The sequence below is a fragment of the Pollicipes pollicipes genome, unplaced genomic scaffold (genome assembly GCF_011947565.3).
Source record: "Pollicipes pollicipes isolate AB1234 unplaced genomic scaffold, Ppol_2.1 Scaffold_5724;HRSCAF=6776_pilon_pilon_pilon, whole genome shotgun sequence".
NCBI lineage: Eukaryota > Metazoa > Arthropoda > Thecostraca > Pollicipedomorpha > Pollicipedidae > Pollicipes > Pollicipes pollicipes.
In genome coordinates, this window is record NW_023596746.1 from 29,720,959 (window position 1) to 29,739,961 (window position 19,003).

The 19,003-nt window shown below is 65.3% G+C and overlaps 1 protein-coding gene across 2 annotated transcripts in view; it reads right to left on the bottom strand.

Moving 5' to 3' along the window:
• The window catches only part of LOC119103323 (semaphorin-1A), a 35,632-nt gene extending 18,167 nt beyond the window's left edge, over positions 1–17,465 (bottom strand). For both annotated transcript variants that reach the window (XM_037226815.1, XM_037226814.1), the window contains exons 1-2: positions 17,399–17,465; positions 9,372–9,524 (exon numbers count right to left, since the gene is read on the bottom strand). In XM_037226815.1, coding sequence (XP_037082710.1) covers positions 9,372–9,480 — 109 coding nt within the window. In that variant the 5' untranslated portion in view covers positions 9,481–9,524; positions 17,399–17,465. The remainder of the gene's footprint in view (positions 1–9,371; positions 9,525–17,398) is intronic.
• Positions 17,466–19,003: the final 1,538 nt, after the last annotated feature.

Here is a 19,003-nt window from a genome sequence, read left to right on the forward strand (position 1 = left end):
TGTGTGTGAGGCTGACCGGCGCCGCTCTCTGCGGGACCGTTCAACGCTGCCGCCGGCCTCCGATCGGCCCTAATGAGACGTCATTACGACACGGGCCGGGCATAGTTCGGGGCTGGGCCGGCCGGCCGGCGGCCGGTACGGCCCGCCCGACCTCAGGCCGGCGATCGGCCGGCGCCGGCTCAGGTCAGCCGCGGTACGTCAGGTGCGGCCTCAGGTCAGCTGCAGCGGACTCGGGTGTAGCCTGAGGTCAGCTGCAGGAGATTCGAGTGTGGCCCGAAGTTATCTTCAGCCACCCCTGGCGAAGTCTGGGATAAGTGTTCCGAACCAGCCTCCTCTCACCCGCGGCCCTGCTCGCGCGTCGGACAATCTGCTTCGCTCACACACAATCGCCATCACAGCGAATGTCCGCAGGCAGGTCGCACATCCCAAAGAGCAACGGGCTACTGTCCAGACAACGAACGCAACAGATGTGGTGTCACTGCCGGCCAGCACGCAGAACATTGAGCCATTTGAGATTAAAAAGGCGTCAATAGGTCCGACGGTCGGCCAAACAGTCCCGTCACTGCAGCAAACAAGCATCAATCCCCACGGCTCCATGAGCGGCGACGGCTCATTAGGCGGCACTTGTACACCCTCAGAGTTCACAGGGGTCTTGTTAATGCAGAATAGACTGGAGCCACCGCCGGTTCCGATAAACAAGCCATGCGCAAAACCAGGCGCCTCTAAGCTAATACCTAGCAAAATGCTTACACCAAAGAACTTTGTCAACATTACAGCAGCCAGGCCATTTCAAGTTCAGACTAGCTGACGAATGACCGGGGATATTTGGCTCAGAACGACCGCGAGAAGCGCGAGAAGCGCGCGACCGACGGTTTTTCTGTCCAGCCACGTTATTGCCTATTATCGGGCGTCAAAACACCACAGCAGCGCTAACCAGCCCCGGCCGCCGCCACGATTTACGGCGCCAATTTCGTGCGAGAAAAAATAGCCCCTCCGCCCCCTGCGGCAAGTAAAACATGTCCCCGCCGCCCTCAGCTTGACGGCAGGGTGAGGCTCGCCGGGTGCCTCAGCGGCAACAACAGTGGTCCTTCATTCCATATATGCCGGCTACCATGACTCACCAGGCGGCGGAGAGGGGGGGGGGATAAAGACCACGTGCCCCCCCCCCGTCCCCTCCCACGGGCAATTCACCGTGACGGGTACAACAAGGCAGCTGTCGGAGCGAGAGCCTGCAGCTGGACCCTGTCGCGGCCCGGTTGGGCCTCGTGGCTGACACGGTACACGGCTCCGAATGTCGCTGCTGCGGTGGACAGGACCGATAACACTAGACGGTTTGATCGCGCTGCAACGGATGCCCATACGATGAGCTCCCGCTTTGAAATGGCGTGTCATTCGCTGTCACTTGTAGACCCGCATCAACAGAGCCACGTGGTCCTTTAATCTTCAGATCAGTTGGAGCGGACCATCTGCACCGCCGTGTCGGCCCAGTTTTCCGCTTGACAGGGGCATGAGGACAGAGAGCCGACTGGAGACAGACGGCGCTTTTTACCAGACGCCGGACTGCGACGAGCGAATTGGTGGGGAAAGAATAGAACAGACGGGGTCGAACGCTCTCGCCCCGAGTCAGGGGAAATACACCACAGGCTAGCGAACAGGAGCCCGTGACCACCCGCTCCCCACTCCTCAACGCGTCACCCCCCTTTCCCCATAACCCCCTCGAGCGCCTGTCGAGCAGTCAACACAGCAGTGGGCCACATGTCACGCACATGTTTACCAGTCTCTAACCGCCCCCCTCCACATGGCATGGACGGGTCCTACCAACCGCCAAAACCCCGCCCCTCCGTACCCCCCTAGCGGCGGGGGTCGCCCACTTTCCCCAAACGCGGGAAAGGACGCGCGCCTTTCCCCGGGCGCAGGCGTCGCGTCCAGCGCGCCTGTCCGGGCTGTCTCGCCCGGGGCGGGCAGCGACCGAAAAAGCGGCGAGCGCGGGGCGTCGGCCCGGGCCCACCTGCCCGGCAGCGGGGCGGGGCGGGTCCGATACAGCGGTCACGCCAGGCGCTGCCGGCCTGCACGACCTGCACCTCCTGGGGCTGACTCAGCGGCAGGGCGGCCGGATGGCTCGCACCGCACGCCAGTCAGCAGCCAGCCGCACGGACTCTGTGTGGGCAGCGCCCTGGGCGGCAGCGGCGGCGGCACGGGCGTGATGCGCAGGTGATCTGGACCGCGGCTGGAGCCGGCGGCCGAGCCACGCCGCAGAGGCAGGCCAGGCCCGACCTTCAGATGGTGCTGCTGAGTGAGCGAGAGGCTGCCGGTCCGCTGGCGGGTCGAGACGGCGTCCGTCTACGCTCCCAATCGTGTGCACGGTCACGGAGAGCGGCGCCGCGTCGGCGGAGTGGGCAGGCGCGCGCGGCACAGCATCCACACCGAGGAGCCGCTGCCACCTGGGCCACAGTGACACACAAATTCGTCCCGAAAGCCCAACCTAATCGGACAAAGGCGACCGAGCGCAACCCGCCGCTGCTGCCGCCTGACAACAGCGGCTATCAGATCCCGCTGCGCACGACAGCGCTACACGACCTGTCTTTCCGCCGCTGCCGGCCACTCCTGCCCGCTGCACGCCCGCCGCAGCCAGCGCCGACCGCTGACCTTGGGCGCGCGCCGGGTCAGCGGCGGTCACGGCCGGGCCCGCGGCGCCGCCCGGGGCAGCCTCGGCGGCCGGCACGCCCCGGCCACCGCAGGCCCGGCCGCGCCGCGCCGCGCCGCGCCGGGTCAAGGCGCAGGCCGACCCCGGCGCGGGGGCGCGGGAGACTCCCAGCGCGCTGTGTTCCAGCTGGCCGCGTCGCGAGGGAAGCGGCCGCGTGGGGACCTCCGTCCTGCTCGGCGGACGGATGCAGAGCGAGTGCAAATGCGGTCCTGTCACGACAATGCTGAGAATTACCCAGGGCGAGATCAAGAGGCGACTCCTGGGCACGATGACTGCACTGGCAGTACATAGACCTGGCCGAGCTCAGCTGCACGGCGCGGTCGCTGCACCTCTGCGCCGGCTGCCGCGGTCCAGCCGCCGCGGCGGCCCGGCCAGGCGTCAGCGGGGCGGATCACAGCGGCACCTCCGCCGACCTGCGCCGTCTGCAGCGGCGGCCGCCGGCCAGACGGCAGAGACCACCTGGCGCTGATGGCGGACCGCTGCCCCTGCATCGGCACACGTGATGAGCGGCGCCGGCGGGGGTCTGCACGGCACGGTCTGCACGGGCGGAGCTGCGGCCGGCCGTTCACCCGGGCCCGGGACGGCTCAGCCACAGGCGTCACGGGCTCGAGCCGCGCTGGGCGCGATCTGAGCATGAAGGCACGAACACCGCTCGCTTGGCCAACACCGAGGCTTCTATGCTGCCAGACTTGGCGCGGCACGTCACGTACACGACCCAGCAACGTCTCCCTCGACGACGGGGAACACAGGTCAACAGTGTGTTTTAGGCCCAGCACCCGGCAACGTCCGAGCCCACAGCGCGCCGGTCCGTCAGCGTGCCGGCAGCGCGGCGCAGGCCAAGCTGTCGTCCAGATAGCATCTCTGGCAGCGCTCGGCGTCGCGGCGCAACACCGTCGGACGGTAAGCGGCCTAGGACGGACGCACGCCCACATCAGCCCGCCGTGCTTCTGCGCGCCACCGAACCCGCACGCACGCACGCACACACACGCATGCAGCGAGACTCGTGGCGGCGACGTCCGGCGGCCGGCCGCGGCACATGGCGAGCATCGGCGCGATGCAATCTCGTCGGCACGACGGCACCACGGCCGTACATCATCCTGATGTCGCGCGCTGATACGCCACTGACTTGCAAAAAAACGTCAGCAAGTGCCCGAAGCCCACGGGAAGCGTGACATTCATATGGTAATCAGGCGCCGACGTCCAAAGCGGGACCTCGCGGGAGGTCTTAACCAGTCGACTGAAGACATTCAGACCGGCCAGTCACCTTCAGTCCGTGAATAGCCTGCCGTTCGTCCGGAAACGGCACCCGTGAACTCTTGGCCCGCGCCACGGAGGCGTGAGATCAACAGCGTCCCGACGGCGGACTAGACAATGATCGCAGCGAGCAGGCATGACGCCCGTGGCTGACGACACTCTACCCGGCATCGCTCTTCGCGGAAGATGCCGCGCTGTTCCGAGCCTCGTCGCGCCGGGGTTTTAGTGCGGTCGGCCGGCGGCGGAGCTGGGCCTCAGTCCGGTTCCCAGCCGTCGCCGAGCCTGCAGGGGCTCTGCCTGTGGCATCGAAGGGCGGGTTTCCCGTGGAGCGAGGTTCGGTGTTCGTGGCTAAGGCATGCTGCACCTGCAGCATTATCCCGCCGCTTTAGCGCTCATCTCTCACCTTAATCCCACAGCTGCAATGAAATGGTCTGAACAGACCAAAGGCGCTATGGCCCACTCCAACAACGGAAAATACTATCATCTGGGAACCTGGCACCCTGGGAAGTCCGGGTGACGCGTGCGACCTGTGGAGTCCGGCAAGTGGCGTCACGCGCCGGTTCGCGCGGCTCCAGTGACGCCGCTGCCTGTCTGACCCCCCTCCCCCCTCCCACCCCGCTCACCGCTCCCGGCTCCCAGTGTACCACCTCTCGCCAGATCTCAGGGCTGGCACGGGGCCGGCGGCGGGACGTCGGCGTGTGTGGCGTCGGTGAGCAACCCTCCCCGCTCGGGCGGAGGCGGCCCTCTGTCAGCGCGACGGCGAACACGGTCGGGGGCCGCCGCAGCCCCGTCGGTGGCGCCAGCCGTAGTTTGTTCGGGAGGCGTTCCCTCCTTTTACGGCGCCATCAAATTTGCCTGAGCGGCGGCGGACACGCCAGCGGTGCAGACCGCGCAGCGCCCGGCGCTCGGCGCCGCAGCCATCGGCACCTCAGCCGCGATTAAAATTCTCCAGCTTGGCAAATCGCGTGCTTGATAACGCGCCGCACTCCTGGGCTGCGACCCCCGCATGCCGCGGTGTACTCAGCAGCCAACTGTGGGCCTGGCGCTGCCCAGCCGCGACAAAGGCGACGACGCCACGTCTCGTTTGCGTCAGACGCGCCCCATCGCCATGGCGACGGTCGGGATCCTGTTCACGGTTCGTGTCTCCGGGCGTCAGCATTGTAGTGAGGAGTGTAATAATGCACATAGTGTACGGCGCGAGTATCTGAGAGGCAGGTTGAGCATCTGAGATCCGACCACGGCCGGGGCGGCTCCTGCACGTGCTTGGCTCGCCGGAGCGCCGTGGTTGCTCTGAGCTCCGGCCGCGCCGCACCGACGCCGGCTGCACTGGACGGGAAGCTGGGGACGCGCTGTCGGTCTGATGCTCTGGTGAGCAGCGTTTCCCTCGGGTACGGACGATAACCGCTCATCCCAGCCGCTCTGTCGATGGTCGTGTTTGCTGTTTCCGCAGCGATTCGGTTATGACTGTGAGCGACTCCACCTCCGCGGACCTCCTGCCGGCGGCTTCGCTGATGGAGCCCCGCCGGGACCAGCTGCAGAGGCGTCCGCGCAGTTCCAGCCCAAGCGCCGTGCGGCCGCCGGCGCCGCCGCGGCGGCGCCGAGCCTGCCTCGACGGGCTCGGCTCGGCCCGGCCCGGTCATGACCCGCTGCAGACCGGCCGCCGCCGGTGCTCGGGGTCAGCCGGGCGGTGCGGCGGTTCCGAGCGGCATCCGAGCCGGCCAGCCCCGCCTCGCCGCCTGCCGGGCGGGCCGGCCGCAGCCCAGTGCGTCATCACGCCGCGCCCGAGGGAAGCTGCAGACGAATGCGATGGCCACAGAGGACCACAAAAAGACGCGGCGTACCGCAGCAAAAACGGGACACTGCCGCGGCCCCCGCCGGGGGCGCACAAAGCCGGCCCGTTATTGCGGCCGGCGGCAGCCGACGGCGTCGCCGGGAGACCCCGGTTAGCAGCGGGGCTCAGTGCCGGAGAGCGGGCGTCGTCGCAACAACTGATGCCGCCAGCGGGAGCTCACAGAGCGGGAGAAACCGGCGGAGCGGCCGGCGCAGCGCGTAGTCGCGGCCCCCGGCCCGCCGAACAACGCGCGCATCATATCCAACGGGCGTCATCAGCGCGAAACAACGGGGCGGGCCGTGCAGCGTCATCGTCCCAAATCAGCCGCACTCCTTCATCGCCGGCCGGTGTCCCCCCGCCCGCTCCTCCGCACAGGATCGGGGACGCAAAAACCGGCACGCGGCGGCCCCGGTGAGCCGGCCTACAGCTGCCGCCGCCCGTTCGGTGAGGCGCCGCGCGCATGCATGGCTCGCGGTCCGCTCGCGTCTGACTGGACCGGTTGCCCCGCTGACCGACGGCGCTTCTGGCCTGGGGGAAGGGGAGGAGGGCCGCCAGCTGCAGCCCCGTGTCGGCGGCACCCCGCGCCGGTTTGTCGCCGGCGCCCGTCCGTCCAAATTTAGCGGCGCTGATCCACGTGCCGTCGCCGCTGCAGGACCGCCGGCGAGCCGGTGCGCCGCGGGATGCTGCAGCACGCGGACTTCCTAGGAGCCAGGGCGGTCGGCAGGGACGGGCCGCCGCGCCCGACCGGTGCAGCCGGGGACGCCGGGTCTGTCTGCGCCCCCGGAGCGCGATCGAGCCGCCCCACGCGGCCCCACAGACGGCCGACCACCTGTCCCGGTTGGCCGTAACCGAACACGATATCGCGGCATCGACGCCGTCTGCAGCGGCGAAGCCCATCGGTTTTCCGGCCGATAACGGACGGCTGTTTCCATACAATCCGCGCCTGGTGGACACGCCGTCCAGTCGGCTTTTCCTCCTGGGCTCTTAAAACCGAGCCCGGTGGGCCGGCGGCCGGTTCGGGCGCGCCAAATGCGGCCGTACCGAGGCCGCCCGGTGCCGAGTGGGCCGGAATCTGGCCCGGCGATGGGCGGGCGCAGCGGTGCGGGGGAGGGGGGGGGGGGCAGCTCCGCCGGGACACCGCACCTCATCGGGTCCGGCTCGGGTAGCCCGCACACCGCACGGCAGGTGCGCAGAGCACCGCGCCTGATCTCGACAACGGGCAAGGGTGTCAGTTTCAAACGTGCGTCAATATTAATGTATGCAAATGGGTTGCAAGATTTTCGTACGCCGGACAAATAACCGCAGATTAAAGTCAGCTGCACTACAGCGCGGCAATCCCGCCGGCGGCCTCAGGTGTTGTGAACTCAGGGACAGATGCATGCCACATCACCAGGGCCGAGGTTTTATGGATTCGGATGCCTCCGAACAGAGCGCCGGACAGGGGGGTGGGGGCGGGGGCGGGGGCCCTTCCCACGTGATCGGGAACGTTACGACAATGCACCGGAGAGCTCGATCATGCTGAAGCGTGACAGCCGGACCGCGCCGAACCTCGACGGAATTCTGTAAATCTGCTCCGAGCGGTCGGCCGCGGTCACCGCCTCCGTCCCTCGCTGCGCGTCGCCAGGGGTCGGCACACAGGCCGCGGCGGCGGACAATGCCTCGCGGGGGACGGGCAGGGGGAGCGGGACGTCTGGATTAAAATGCCACGCCACTCACACGCCCGGATGGAATCCGGTGCGAGTTCCCACGGATTACGTTGACCGCGAGCGGCGCCCGTCGATGCGGTCCGCGCGACAAATGAGACCATCCGCCCCGGCCGCTCCGGAGCCGCCGCCGCAAGGTCCGCCGCAGCGGCCGCAGCACTGCCGCGGCGGTGGGCCGGCGGGCCCGCTCGACGCCGCTCCCCGCGATGCATTCGTCCGGACGTTATTGGTTTGACGCGCTACCATTCTGCCTAAGTTAGCTTCAGTCTGCCCTCTCATAATGGCAGAATAGAAATGAGATTTTCCTTCCAACAAGCTGCGGAATATTTATCGCAGCAGCCTGAAAGTCGAATTTCAGAACATGCAATTTCCCTGAACGGGCGCTCTGGTTTTAGATTCATAACAGAGTCGTACCAGACGGCACGATTCAAACGAATACGGTCGAGGAGGAAATTCAGCCGGGCTGATGTACGGTGAAAAACACGGCGATTCCCGCGCCGGCAATCATGCCAGTGCTTCTACGACCCCATACGACGCGCCGCACGCGAGCGGCGGCCGCGACAAACCGGTCCCGCCGCCTCCACCTCTCCCGGACGCATACGCCCGGCCCGGCCATCGCCCCCAGCGTGAGGAGCGTGAGGGTCAGCCCGGCCGGCCGCCCGCCGCCCCGGTGGCTCGCATCCAGCGGAGGTACGCCGCCGGGGCCGCGATGGCGGGTCCGATACGACGGCACGGGCGACCGGTATCGCCGGCCGGCCTGAGTCAACAGGCCGGCGCACAAAAACAGACCGGCCGCGCGCCGCCCCTGGGACGCCGGCCGGTGCCCGGCGCTGGCAGAGCCGGTGGCCCGCGCCTGCCGTCGGTTGGGACCGGACTGATCGCGGCGCCGCCGGCAGAGACGCCAACCCGTCGGCGAAACGCCTCCAGACGCAGTGGCGTTTCCCGCCTTCTGGCACGCAACCATCTTCGATTGTTATTGCGGCTCTTGGGCGGCCCGACTGCATATTCATCGCTCATGCAGGACCCTCACCACAACGAGGACACGATCATGGTCTGGACGTCTCTGGGCAGCCCCGGCCTTCAGGACACCGTAGCAGGCATATCTGCAGTTGCGGTCTCGCCAGCAGGCCGTGAAGCCGACGGGAGCCGCCAGCATCGCCGGCGATGTGACGCCACAGCCCAGGGTGGCCAATCACTGCCGAGGACGTGGGCGCGAGGGCTTCCGGCTCGCCCTCGGTGAGTGTCAGCGACAGTCCACGCTCCCAGGCGGCGGCTGGGGCGGCCACCGCTCGCGCTTGGCTGCGCCGCTGACTGCCCGGTGACACGGACGGGGGTGACATTGTCTGGACCGTGCTGCGCTGACGCCAGGTGCTCAGGCTGCGATTAGCACGCCAACTGTAAGGTCGCGGACTCATAGGAGCGCCACAGATGACGACGATGCCGCCAGTGGTGCGTTGTTTAAAGGAAAACACGAAATGAGGTTTCAGGCGTCAACAGGTAAAGAGATCGACGTATCCTTGCACGTCAGAATTAATGCGTAACAACAGAAACCAGTTAGATCGGTTGCAACATCAAAAGCAGAATAGCCTTCAGCTGGCCAACACGGCGCACGATCAGGGCACCTTGAGGAACAGCACTGGAAGTTGGGAGGAGATGAGCGCGGTAGGGCACCTTGAGGAACGGCACTGGAAGTTGGGAGGAGACGAGCGCGGTAGTTACCTCAATCCTCATGCTTCGTTCTACGTACGCATCGATGAGGGGGGGGGGGGCAGTTGTGGGATCCGTTTGTAATGCCAGCGAGTAGTTGATACCTTACCCGATTCACCAGCAGTTCGCGTAGCCAAATGACGCGAGGGAAGCGTCACATGCAGGCACTCACCGAGTGGGATGTATCTCCGAGGCGTCAGATCTTCCTGCCAAAAGGCCCCCGCCACGGACAGGCAGGCCACTACGAGAACGGCGGTCAGCGCAGTCAGCGACACAGCCATGGTGAGAGGTCACTCGTGACGTCACGCAGCTACCAAGACATGCCCTGAAAACGGAACACAGGCACATGAGAGCAGATCGCCCAGTGAAGTGTGAACTGAGTGACACATTCACTCGCGAACAACAAATGCAATACGGGCTGATGCAGCTCATGTAGCGGCTCGGTACCCAACATCCCCGCTTCGGCGCAACACTCGCAGTTCTAAGTCAATGCATGGGAACAAAGCAGCACGCTCCCCGCAGAGCACACACGCAAAGCGGGCAAGTGGCCTCTTCCCAGCCCCGGATGCAACAGCCCAATCGCGCAGCGCAACCCGCAGCACATCCGCCGGTTCGGCGAGGCCGCGGCCCCGGCCGGCTGGGCGTGCAGGAGCGGCCGGGCCCCCGCTCTCCGGCAACGCGCTCCATTGTCCCGACAGGCCCGCGCTAACTCGATTATCTCGGCCGGCGGCGGCGGCGGGCGGCGCGCCAGCGCGCTCGGCTGGGCCGGGTCGCGGTCCAGGCGCACACCCGCCGCACGCCGCAGGTGCCCACGTCCGTCTCCAGCGCGCCTGCAAGTGCAACCGTCACACCCGCCGGCCGAGTAATGGGCCTGGCTGTGCGCTGGCGCGGCGGCGGCGGCGGCGGCGAACCGCCGGCGTGCCGCCTGCGCCCCCGGGGTCTGGCCGATAAACCGCACGCCTGTCGCCCATTAGGCGCCGGCTGGGGTCGGTGCGCTCTGCCGGCCGGTCCGAGGACGCGAGGCGACTCCGCTCCTCGGTTGTGTGGGGGGCAGGGGGAGGAGGATGGAGCCCGGATCATCGGCGGGCCGGGCGGACCGTGCCCAGCCGCTGAGGCCGGAGAAGACGGGCGACTCCCTGGGGGCCTGCTGGTCGGCTGAAACGGCACGGCAGCGGGAGACGTGGAGCTGACGAACGGCACGCCGACGGCTGAGCTTGGCAAAGTGGGGAGGGGGGCGGGGCGGGGGAGGCAGTAGTCAAACAATGAGAGTGCTGGTGACTGACCAGAACAATGCCCTGCTGGCGGACGTGGCAGCAGACATTTAATAATAAGTCAAGGAACGACTTCAGGCCACTGCACGAAATTTGTGCAGCCTTCAAACGAGTTGGTGCCGAACAGCCACAACTCCTAGCGCCATTATAGCCGATAGCCGCGCCTCCTCGCATCAAAATGGCTGGCTGATGCATCTCATAACCAGGCCGTCAGACACAAACACACGGACGCAGCCGACCGCCCTCCAAGACCCGTGCGCGCACCTGGCACTGGGTTTTTAGGCGGGCTGGCCGTGGCGAAAGGAGGGAGGGTGAGGGTCGAATCGGAGATGGCCGGTGATTTTATGCCCTCCCTCCTCCGTAATCGCGCGGACGGGCCAGAAAAAACAAGCGCCCGCACCAGGGGGGAGGGGGGGGGGGGCGGCAGGGGCCGAGGCAGAACCTGCCGGCCACCGCCGCCAGGCCGTCCGCCGGCCAGCAGCCGCCAGATCCCGCGCATGAGCGCTGATGACCGTAGCACGACGCCGAGACCCGCTGCCGCAGGCTCGGTCGCGTCCACATTGACCTGCTGGCCCTTCCTGGCCTGTGCGACCTCTGGCAACGATGGAGCGGGCGCCAGAGGTGGGCGCCGGGTCGGGTCCGGGCAGGGGCCGGACCGGGACCGGTCCCGCCGGCAGGCGACGCCGGCGTCCCCTGCCGGCGCCGCACGGGGTCGGCGCCGGCCATCGCCGGACCAGCGCCGACCGGGGTGACACCGCGGCCGCGCTCTCCGGCCGCGCGTACCGCAGCAAGGCGCCACATGGCGCCTCGGGTCAGGCGCGTCACGGCGCCGGCCCCGGCACGCCCGGCCCAGATGCGGCAGCCGTGGACCCCGGACCCAGGACTCAGGCGTACCCAGGCAACTCAGCCGTAGAGCCTGGACTCCGGACCCAGGACCCAGTATTCAGGTGTACCCAGGTGTATCCAGGTGACCCAGTCGTGGAGCCTGGACCCTGGACCCCGGACCCTGGACCCAGGCGTAAGCCGAGCGCAGCTCTTCCTTTCCCATAGGACGGCCTGTGGTAAACCTTTGAACCTCGTCCACTGGTCGGCGCGGGCTGGCTGGCGCCGGTGAACGAGCGCGTGATGTGTGCGGCGGTGAGCGCACGTCGCTGAAGAGGCCAACCTCTGGGCGGGAAACCCAGGGGACCGACGTGAGCCGAGCTGACGGCGCCGGGGACTACAAGGACGCAATCCTTTAGAGATGTCTTTACGCTGCTGGGTGCCAGGGAGGGAGCACCTGGCATTGAAAACGTCTGTTCCCCTCGGACGACATCTCGGGAGGGCAGCTGGTGGGCAGCAGCGGAGAGGGGGGGGGGAAGCGGAAGGTCAGAGCCACAGCAGACCGGACAGGGATCGGGCGATTATGGCGCGCTGGGTTGGGAGGAAGCGGTTGGAGGAACCTCTACCGGACACTGGCAGCAAGCCGTGGGTGTGGTCCTTTGTTCTGCCCTGTGTACATCTGACCCTCGACCCCTACAGCGTCCCTCGACATCGCAAACATACAGCCATGAGCCGAGGCCCGCGCACCAGAAAGGTGAGAGCAGCAAGTGGTAGACAGATGGTGGGGTTTCGAACGAATACAAATAATTACGGTGAGGATTCTTTTCGTACCTACTGTCCTTTTTTGGGAAAATCGAACACCATCGATTTCTTTATTGTTTTCATTTGTGTACGGAGTACCCATTGCTGTATACACATATATGCTGCTCGAGCTCTTTCATCTCAAGTACACAAAACTTAACAGTCAAACCGCTGAGAGTATCGTGGGGGGGGGGGGCAGTCGTCCTGTCCAGAATCCATTAACAACGGCGATCTGAGGCTGTCTTTCTCTGGAAAAATCCTCGCCATCTCAGATGGCCTATCACGATACCGGGGTCGCCGCCTTTTGGCTTCTCGGAAAGGGTCCCGGCGGAGACGCCGCTGAATGCAGAGCGAGCCGCTCCCATCGGCTCGACGGGCCCCGGAAACACATCTCCGGCATGCTAAACACTCGCTACAGGGTCAACACGACGGCCGCAACAGCAGAGCGGCGGGCAACGTCGCCACGCGCCGCTGTCAGCCGCTCTGACGCCGGGTCCGATGAAGCTCTCCCATGAGAGGCCTCGCATGCGACGACACACTGCAGCCAGGCCTGGACGCGTCAGGGTGGCAGGGGGTTCCCCATTACTGGTCTGCCCACGTCGCCGCCAAGACGCGGCCGACAGGGACTGGCGGCCGCGTCCTGGCCGCTGCGTCCAGGCGGGTGATCGGTGCACGTAAACGCGGATCGTTCCGGACTGGATACAGGCGGGGCCATCCCCTGACTAGGGCTGCAACAGACTGGACTGCAGTCGGGCCATCTCCTGACCAGACTGCCCAGACTGGAATATGGCGTGCTATCCCCTGACCAGCCTGAAAATGACGGTGTAAATGGAAACCACCGCTCCTAGCCCCGCCTCGACGGGCGTTCGCTCTCGCTCTGCGGCTGCGGTCACAGGATCAGCTTCAGCTGACTTCGACTCTGCGCTAAATCGCCGACAGGTCCTCTCCAGCGGCCGGGCCCGCCGCCGGTGACCCGCACCGCCCATTGTTGGCTTGAAGCCGACGGCTGCGCCCCTGTGCAGGACAGCGCGCCGCAGCCTTCCGCTGGCTGTCGCTGCCGGCCGCTCCCCGGCGGCGGGTCACATAATTCATCCTTCACTCGAGCCGTCGGTCGGACAAGCCGCCCCCGAAATTTATGAGCGATCGCGCATTTCGTAACGCCCGTGAGGCGCCTGAGTCAACCCGACTGGCGTCGATGATCAGTGACAGGGGCATTTCCGGGGCACGGACGGCGACGGGCGTGGGATGACCCCCGGCGGACAGCGCACAGGTCGCCGCTGAGTCACGGCAGGGGTCAGGCCAGTGACCCGACGCCGCGCCCCCGGTCCTCATCGTGAGAACGGACGACGCGGCACAAGCCGTGATTATCGCTCACTATAAATAACAAGCGGAAAGCGGGAAATGGGATCCCGCGTCGCATACGAACAGCGGTAAGGACTTGGCTTCGAGCACGGCATGCATCAAGAAGGCCCACGCGGACAGCACCAAAGCTGTGCATCCCTTCATGCATCCAAAGAATTAAACAGAAGAGATAACCATCTACCATCCTGGCGCTCCTCAGAAATTCCGCAGCCACAGTTACGTTGATGGGAAGGTGGCCCTCCGGACGTAAACGGCCGGCAAATGTTCATCTGGGAGCCTGGCTGTAGCGCCGCCAGGGTTCACGTTGCCTAGCCATTACACGTAATCGTAGTCTACAGCAGCCAGCTAATTAAAGACCGTAAAGAGACGCCGGCGGTCGCTTCAGTTCGTCCAGCGTGGACGCCGGCTGCAGAACGGGTCAATAGAGGCGTTGATTGCACGTCGAGGTAGGCCACATTGAGCCCTGTCGACAGTCCCTGTTTGCGGTCATTGTTTGAGCATCAGTCGGTCCATGTTGACGGTCAACATAGTCCACAGCGGTTGACGACGCGCCCCATTCAGCTGCCGCATCCCCGCCTCGCGGCTCGGCCGGCCCGTTACCGCCCGTCTGCGTCACGTGCTAGCAAAAGCAACGGGCTCGCAGTTCACACAGCTTTCCGCGCCGCCACGCAGCCGGGTGACGGCGCAGCGGACGCCCATGAGAAGCGGGTCAGGGCGGCCACTGCGGACCGGCCGGAGCCGGCCCGGTCCCGGCCAGCAGGGCCCGGACCGGGTCGCAGATCGCGTCACCCGCCAGGTCATCATCACCAGGCTGAAGAGCTCGACCCGGCACGGCAGCGGCCGGAGCCGTACGCGCGGTCACCGGCCGTGCCAGGCTCGGCAACACCCGAAGTGGCCGCCGTCAACACCGCGCGCGAGCTGACGCCAGGGCCGCGACCGATGCGCGGCAGCGTCACCATCTCGACGACTGACGTGACGGAGGCGAGGAGTGATGTGACAGGTGCGTGGTGTGATGTGACGGACGTGACGGAGGCGAGGAGTGATGTGACGGGTGTGATTGTGACGGACGTGACGGAGGCGAGGAGTGATGTGACGGGTGTGTGGTGTGATGTGACGGACGTGACGGAGGCGAGGAGTGATGTGCCGGGTGTGATGTGACGGACGTGACGGAGGCGAGGAGTGATGTGACGGGTGTGATGTGACGGGTGGTGGTGTTGTGACGGACGTGACGGAGGCGAGGAGTGATGTGACGGGTGTGATGTGACGGGTGTGTGGTGTGATGTGACGGACGTGACGGAGGCGAGGAGTATGTGACGGGTGTGTGGTGTGATGTGACGGACGTGACGGAGGCGAGGAGCGATGTGACGGGTGTGTGGTGTATGTGACGACGTGACGGAGGCGAGGAGTGATGTGACGGGGTGGATGTGACGGACGTGCGGAGGGCGAGTGATGATGTGACGGGTGGTGTGGTGTGATGTGACGGACGTGACGGAGGCGAGGGTGATGTGACGGGTGTGATGTGACGGACGTGACGGAGGCGAGGAGTGATGTGACGGAGTGATGTGACGGGTGTGTGGTGTGATGTGACGGACGTGACGGAGGCGAGGAGTGAGGGTGACGGGTGTGTGGTGTGATGTGACGGACGTGACGGGAGATCGCGCGAGGATGCCTCGACGGCCGCCGCCTGGTCAGTAACCACACGAGGCCAATCCGAGAACGAGAAAGAGCCAGCCGCTGGCACTGTATCGAGTACGGCTGAGGCCGCCGCCGCCGGCCGCCACCTGCACTCCCGTCGCCGAGACAACCAGACACCGCCCCGCGCCGGTGATTCCCCGCCCCGTCACTACGGGCGGCCGGAGGGGGTCGGCGAAGGGGGCAGATGGTGTCTCGCGATGGCGGGTGACCTCGCTGTTGTGTCCCGGCGAAGGGTGGCCGTGGTCGGGTGCGGCGCCGGGACGGTGGGGAGACGGCGCCGGCCTGGCCGCCTCTGAACGCTGCTATCAGTGCGGGAGCCGAAGCCGGACGACGGTGCCACGACGGAACCATTGTCACTGGCGGGACAGCAGACGCAATCTGGAGGCGAAAGTCTAGTAACACTTTGCTTGCGACATAAAAACTGCCTACTGACTATCAAAGGCAGCATGGACGCTAGGTGCGAGCTGAAAGTGAAGACGCAATATAACCCAGGTGACAATTGTACACGGGTGTCACACAAATTGTTCTCAGTCTGCTATTGGAATTTTGAGGGCGCGTCAACGACGATGGCTATTTGTGCTTAACTTTTGCCCAATCGTGGTGCTGAGCATTCTGTTTATTCCCGCTAGGATAGTAGGCGGGAAACAACGGACAGAGTCACAAAGCACTCCTCGGAGCCTCCACGCAACGAACGTCGCCAATGTACCTGCCGTGAGCACACAAACCATCCGCGTCCTTGTCTCGGCTGCTGTCGTGTCTCGACATCGGACAGTCCACAGTCTCTCTCCCCATGTCTTCACCAGCGACCGGCCCACCCCGCCTATCGACCCCGGCTGTCTGAGAGAGGCGCCGCGTGTCCGGTGGGACGAGGTTCGCGACGTCCCGTGGGAGGACACGAGGCCTATCGAGGCATCGCCAGCCCGCAACGACGCCCGCGTGGGGGGAGTGAAGGGGGGGGGGGACCCGCGACACGACCCCCCTCGACGAGCCGCGACGGCCCGGCCAGAGAGGTCTGGTGCGGGGCGCGGCCCGTGCAGGTCCGCTTCCACCACGGTCCCCCGCCGTCGGTGACGCGCTGCTGCTCGCCAGCTGTGGCCACCAACTGCTCCCGGCCCACATACTGCCGAGCGTGCGGCCGGAAATGAACGGACCATATACAGCACAGCTGCGTTTGGCGCTGCCTCAAGACCGTGCAGCCAGTATAATGTGCAGGGCCGTACGGTTTTGAACACTGGGCAGCTTCCGGGAAAATGTGATCGGTGAAAGGCACGCATAAGCGGATTGAAAGCTTTAACGCAAAGAGCCGGCGCCCCAGAAAAGCTCTCCGGCGCAGCGCAGGCCCTCGGGGCAGCTTTGGAGCGGCCGCAGAATCACCGCAAACTTAATCAAGTTAATCACCCCATCAGGCCCGGTAATTGTCCCGTCCTTGAGACTGCAGGCTGCAGGCTTCACGTGATGTGCGTAGGTGTGCGTGCTGCGGTCGGGTAAGTAAGTGATGTCGTGCCGCCTGCTAGTGCACGGACCTGCACCAGGGGACGCGATTAACGCAGTGGGTGATGGAGGAGGAGACAGGTCCGAGTGGGTGCCGGAGGAGGGGACTGGTCGGAGTGGATGCCGGAGGAGGGGACAGGTCGGAGTGGGTGCCGGAGGAGGGGACAGGTCGGAGTGGGTGCCGGAGGAGGGGACAGGTCGGAGTGGGTGCCGGAGGAGGGGACAGGTCGGAGTAGGTGCCGGAGGAGGGGGCAGGTCGGAGTGGGTGCCGGAGGAGGGGACTGGTCGGAGTGGGTGACGGTGGAGGGGACAGGTCGGAGTGGGTGCCGGAGGAGGGGACAGGTCGGAGTGGGCGCCGGAGGAGGGGACTGGTTTCAGCTACGACATCTTAGTCGCCACAACCTATAAGCTCGTCAGACTGTTCCAAACCGAGCACTCGCTTCGGCATTACGTCCAAACAGGCTCGAAATGCGGCGCACGTTGTCGTGACAGCGTTCAAACAACGGCTGGTAGCTGCCACATTCACGGATCACAAAGGCGACGAAAACTTTGTACTGATATGATGTACAGGTCACAGCCAGGCAAATGTTAAAACTTAACCTGTCGAGCTCCTTAATATGTCAAGACCATCCACAGCCCAGCAGCCCGTTGAGAACTGTGTCCAATGTCGGTGCTCCGGACCCGCCGCGCTGCTCCGACCGCGGCCATCCCCAGTCGAGCCCAACGGCTCTCGCACGGAGTCCATATCAAGACTTACCTCTCCAAACAATTCCGAGAGCAGCGGCCTCCTTCGCTATCGCGCCGGGAAGGCCAGCGTTTGCGCACACAATTCTGCTGCGCGCAACACCTGCGCACCACACACCAGCGCGATACGCTGACAGCGAGCAGTCCTATCGCACGTGCGAGGGCCCAGACAGCTCACCGAGCGCCACGAAACTACCGGGGCGGCGTCGGGCCGCCGGCCGGCCGGCCGCCCGTACGCCGGTTGTAACCGCTGATTGGCTAGTGGGGGGTCCGACCACGTGACCACGACGGCGTCTGGCCCCGGGCGTTGTTGGGCCCGCCTGTCCGGCTGGGCCTGGCGCGGCCTGCGCACAGGTGAAAAGGGTGGGCAAAGGAGGGGTGTTGGGGGAGGGGGAGCCGCTGTCGACGAGTGCGTGCCTAGCGCGCGGCCGGAGCGCGTGAACGTGCGCTGGCCTGTGAACAAGCTGAGCGCATGCAGCCCGGCCTAGAGGGCTGGGCAGGAGGTAGTGATGTGGCGGCAGCTTGGGACTATTGCACCCTATGTGAAACAAAAAGGCCAGGCGCGCGGCACGGGCCCGCCACGAAGGTCAGAGGAACTTGGCATCGGTGCCAATTGGGGTAACATCACATGTTTGAAAAGCTGACGTTTCGAGTTCAGTATAAATGTCGTGTGTCGGCTAGGTATGCGTGCTCAAAGGTCACTGATTGATCCACACACGAGGAACGGACTCAGATTATGGTGAGTGATGACTAAAGTAAATCACTCAAGAGCCCTTTAGTGGCAAATGACTAAGCGCAGCTGTGCCCTTCGTGCGCATGGACACGCACAGTGCCGGCGATGGCCGTTCCCGTCCGATGGGTCTTAAAATCTTAACTGGGACGAGCATCCCGCGTCCCAATTGGCCCCGATCCTCACTTGCGATTAAATTGCCTGAGCAATGGGGCTAACCGCCCTTCCTTGACACGTCTTCCGAACTCAACGGTCGCGGCGGGCTGTTGGCGGACGTTACTGGGCTGTTCTCAGCACGGAGCCTGTACTTACCGCATTCATCGGCGCGCCTTCCAGTCAGTTCACTGCGTAAGGTGCGAGCGACCGGCACCGAGGTGGATGGGGCGAGGCAGCTCCAGGCCACGACCAGGCGCGATACACGGCTGCGTGCGCTAATGCAGCGTCAAGTGGCGGCCCTGTGAATCGTTACTATCTACTGCCTTGAACACCTGGCAGGTCAGATCGAGCGCGCCGCTAACGCGTATGAAGTCGTGAGCTGTGGCGCCTGTTATCAAGGCGCCATTCTGCGCAGCACCCCGATTTGAGCTGCTCTCAGCGCGACGTGCTTTCACTGCAGGAACGCGCACGCTTATAACGGGCTAGAGCCCGAGGTGATTTGATCGCGTGGAGAGCGTTTGTGAAACAAGCTGTGTCATTGGAATGTCTACTGGTGTGATATCTGTCCACTAGGCGGGAAAGATTTTGCAGGGCCGCCGGTTTAGCGGGGCGGATGCGGGGTGAAGGGCAGTGGGAGCCATTCTCTGCCCCGCCCTGGGACTTGCGTGCGGACCCCAGCGGTGGAAAGCGCTGTCTGGAAAAATTTGTCTGAGCCACAAGACAGATTTTGCG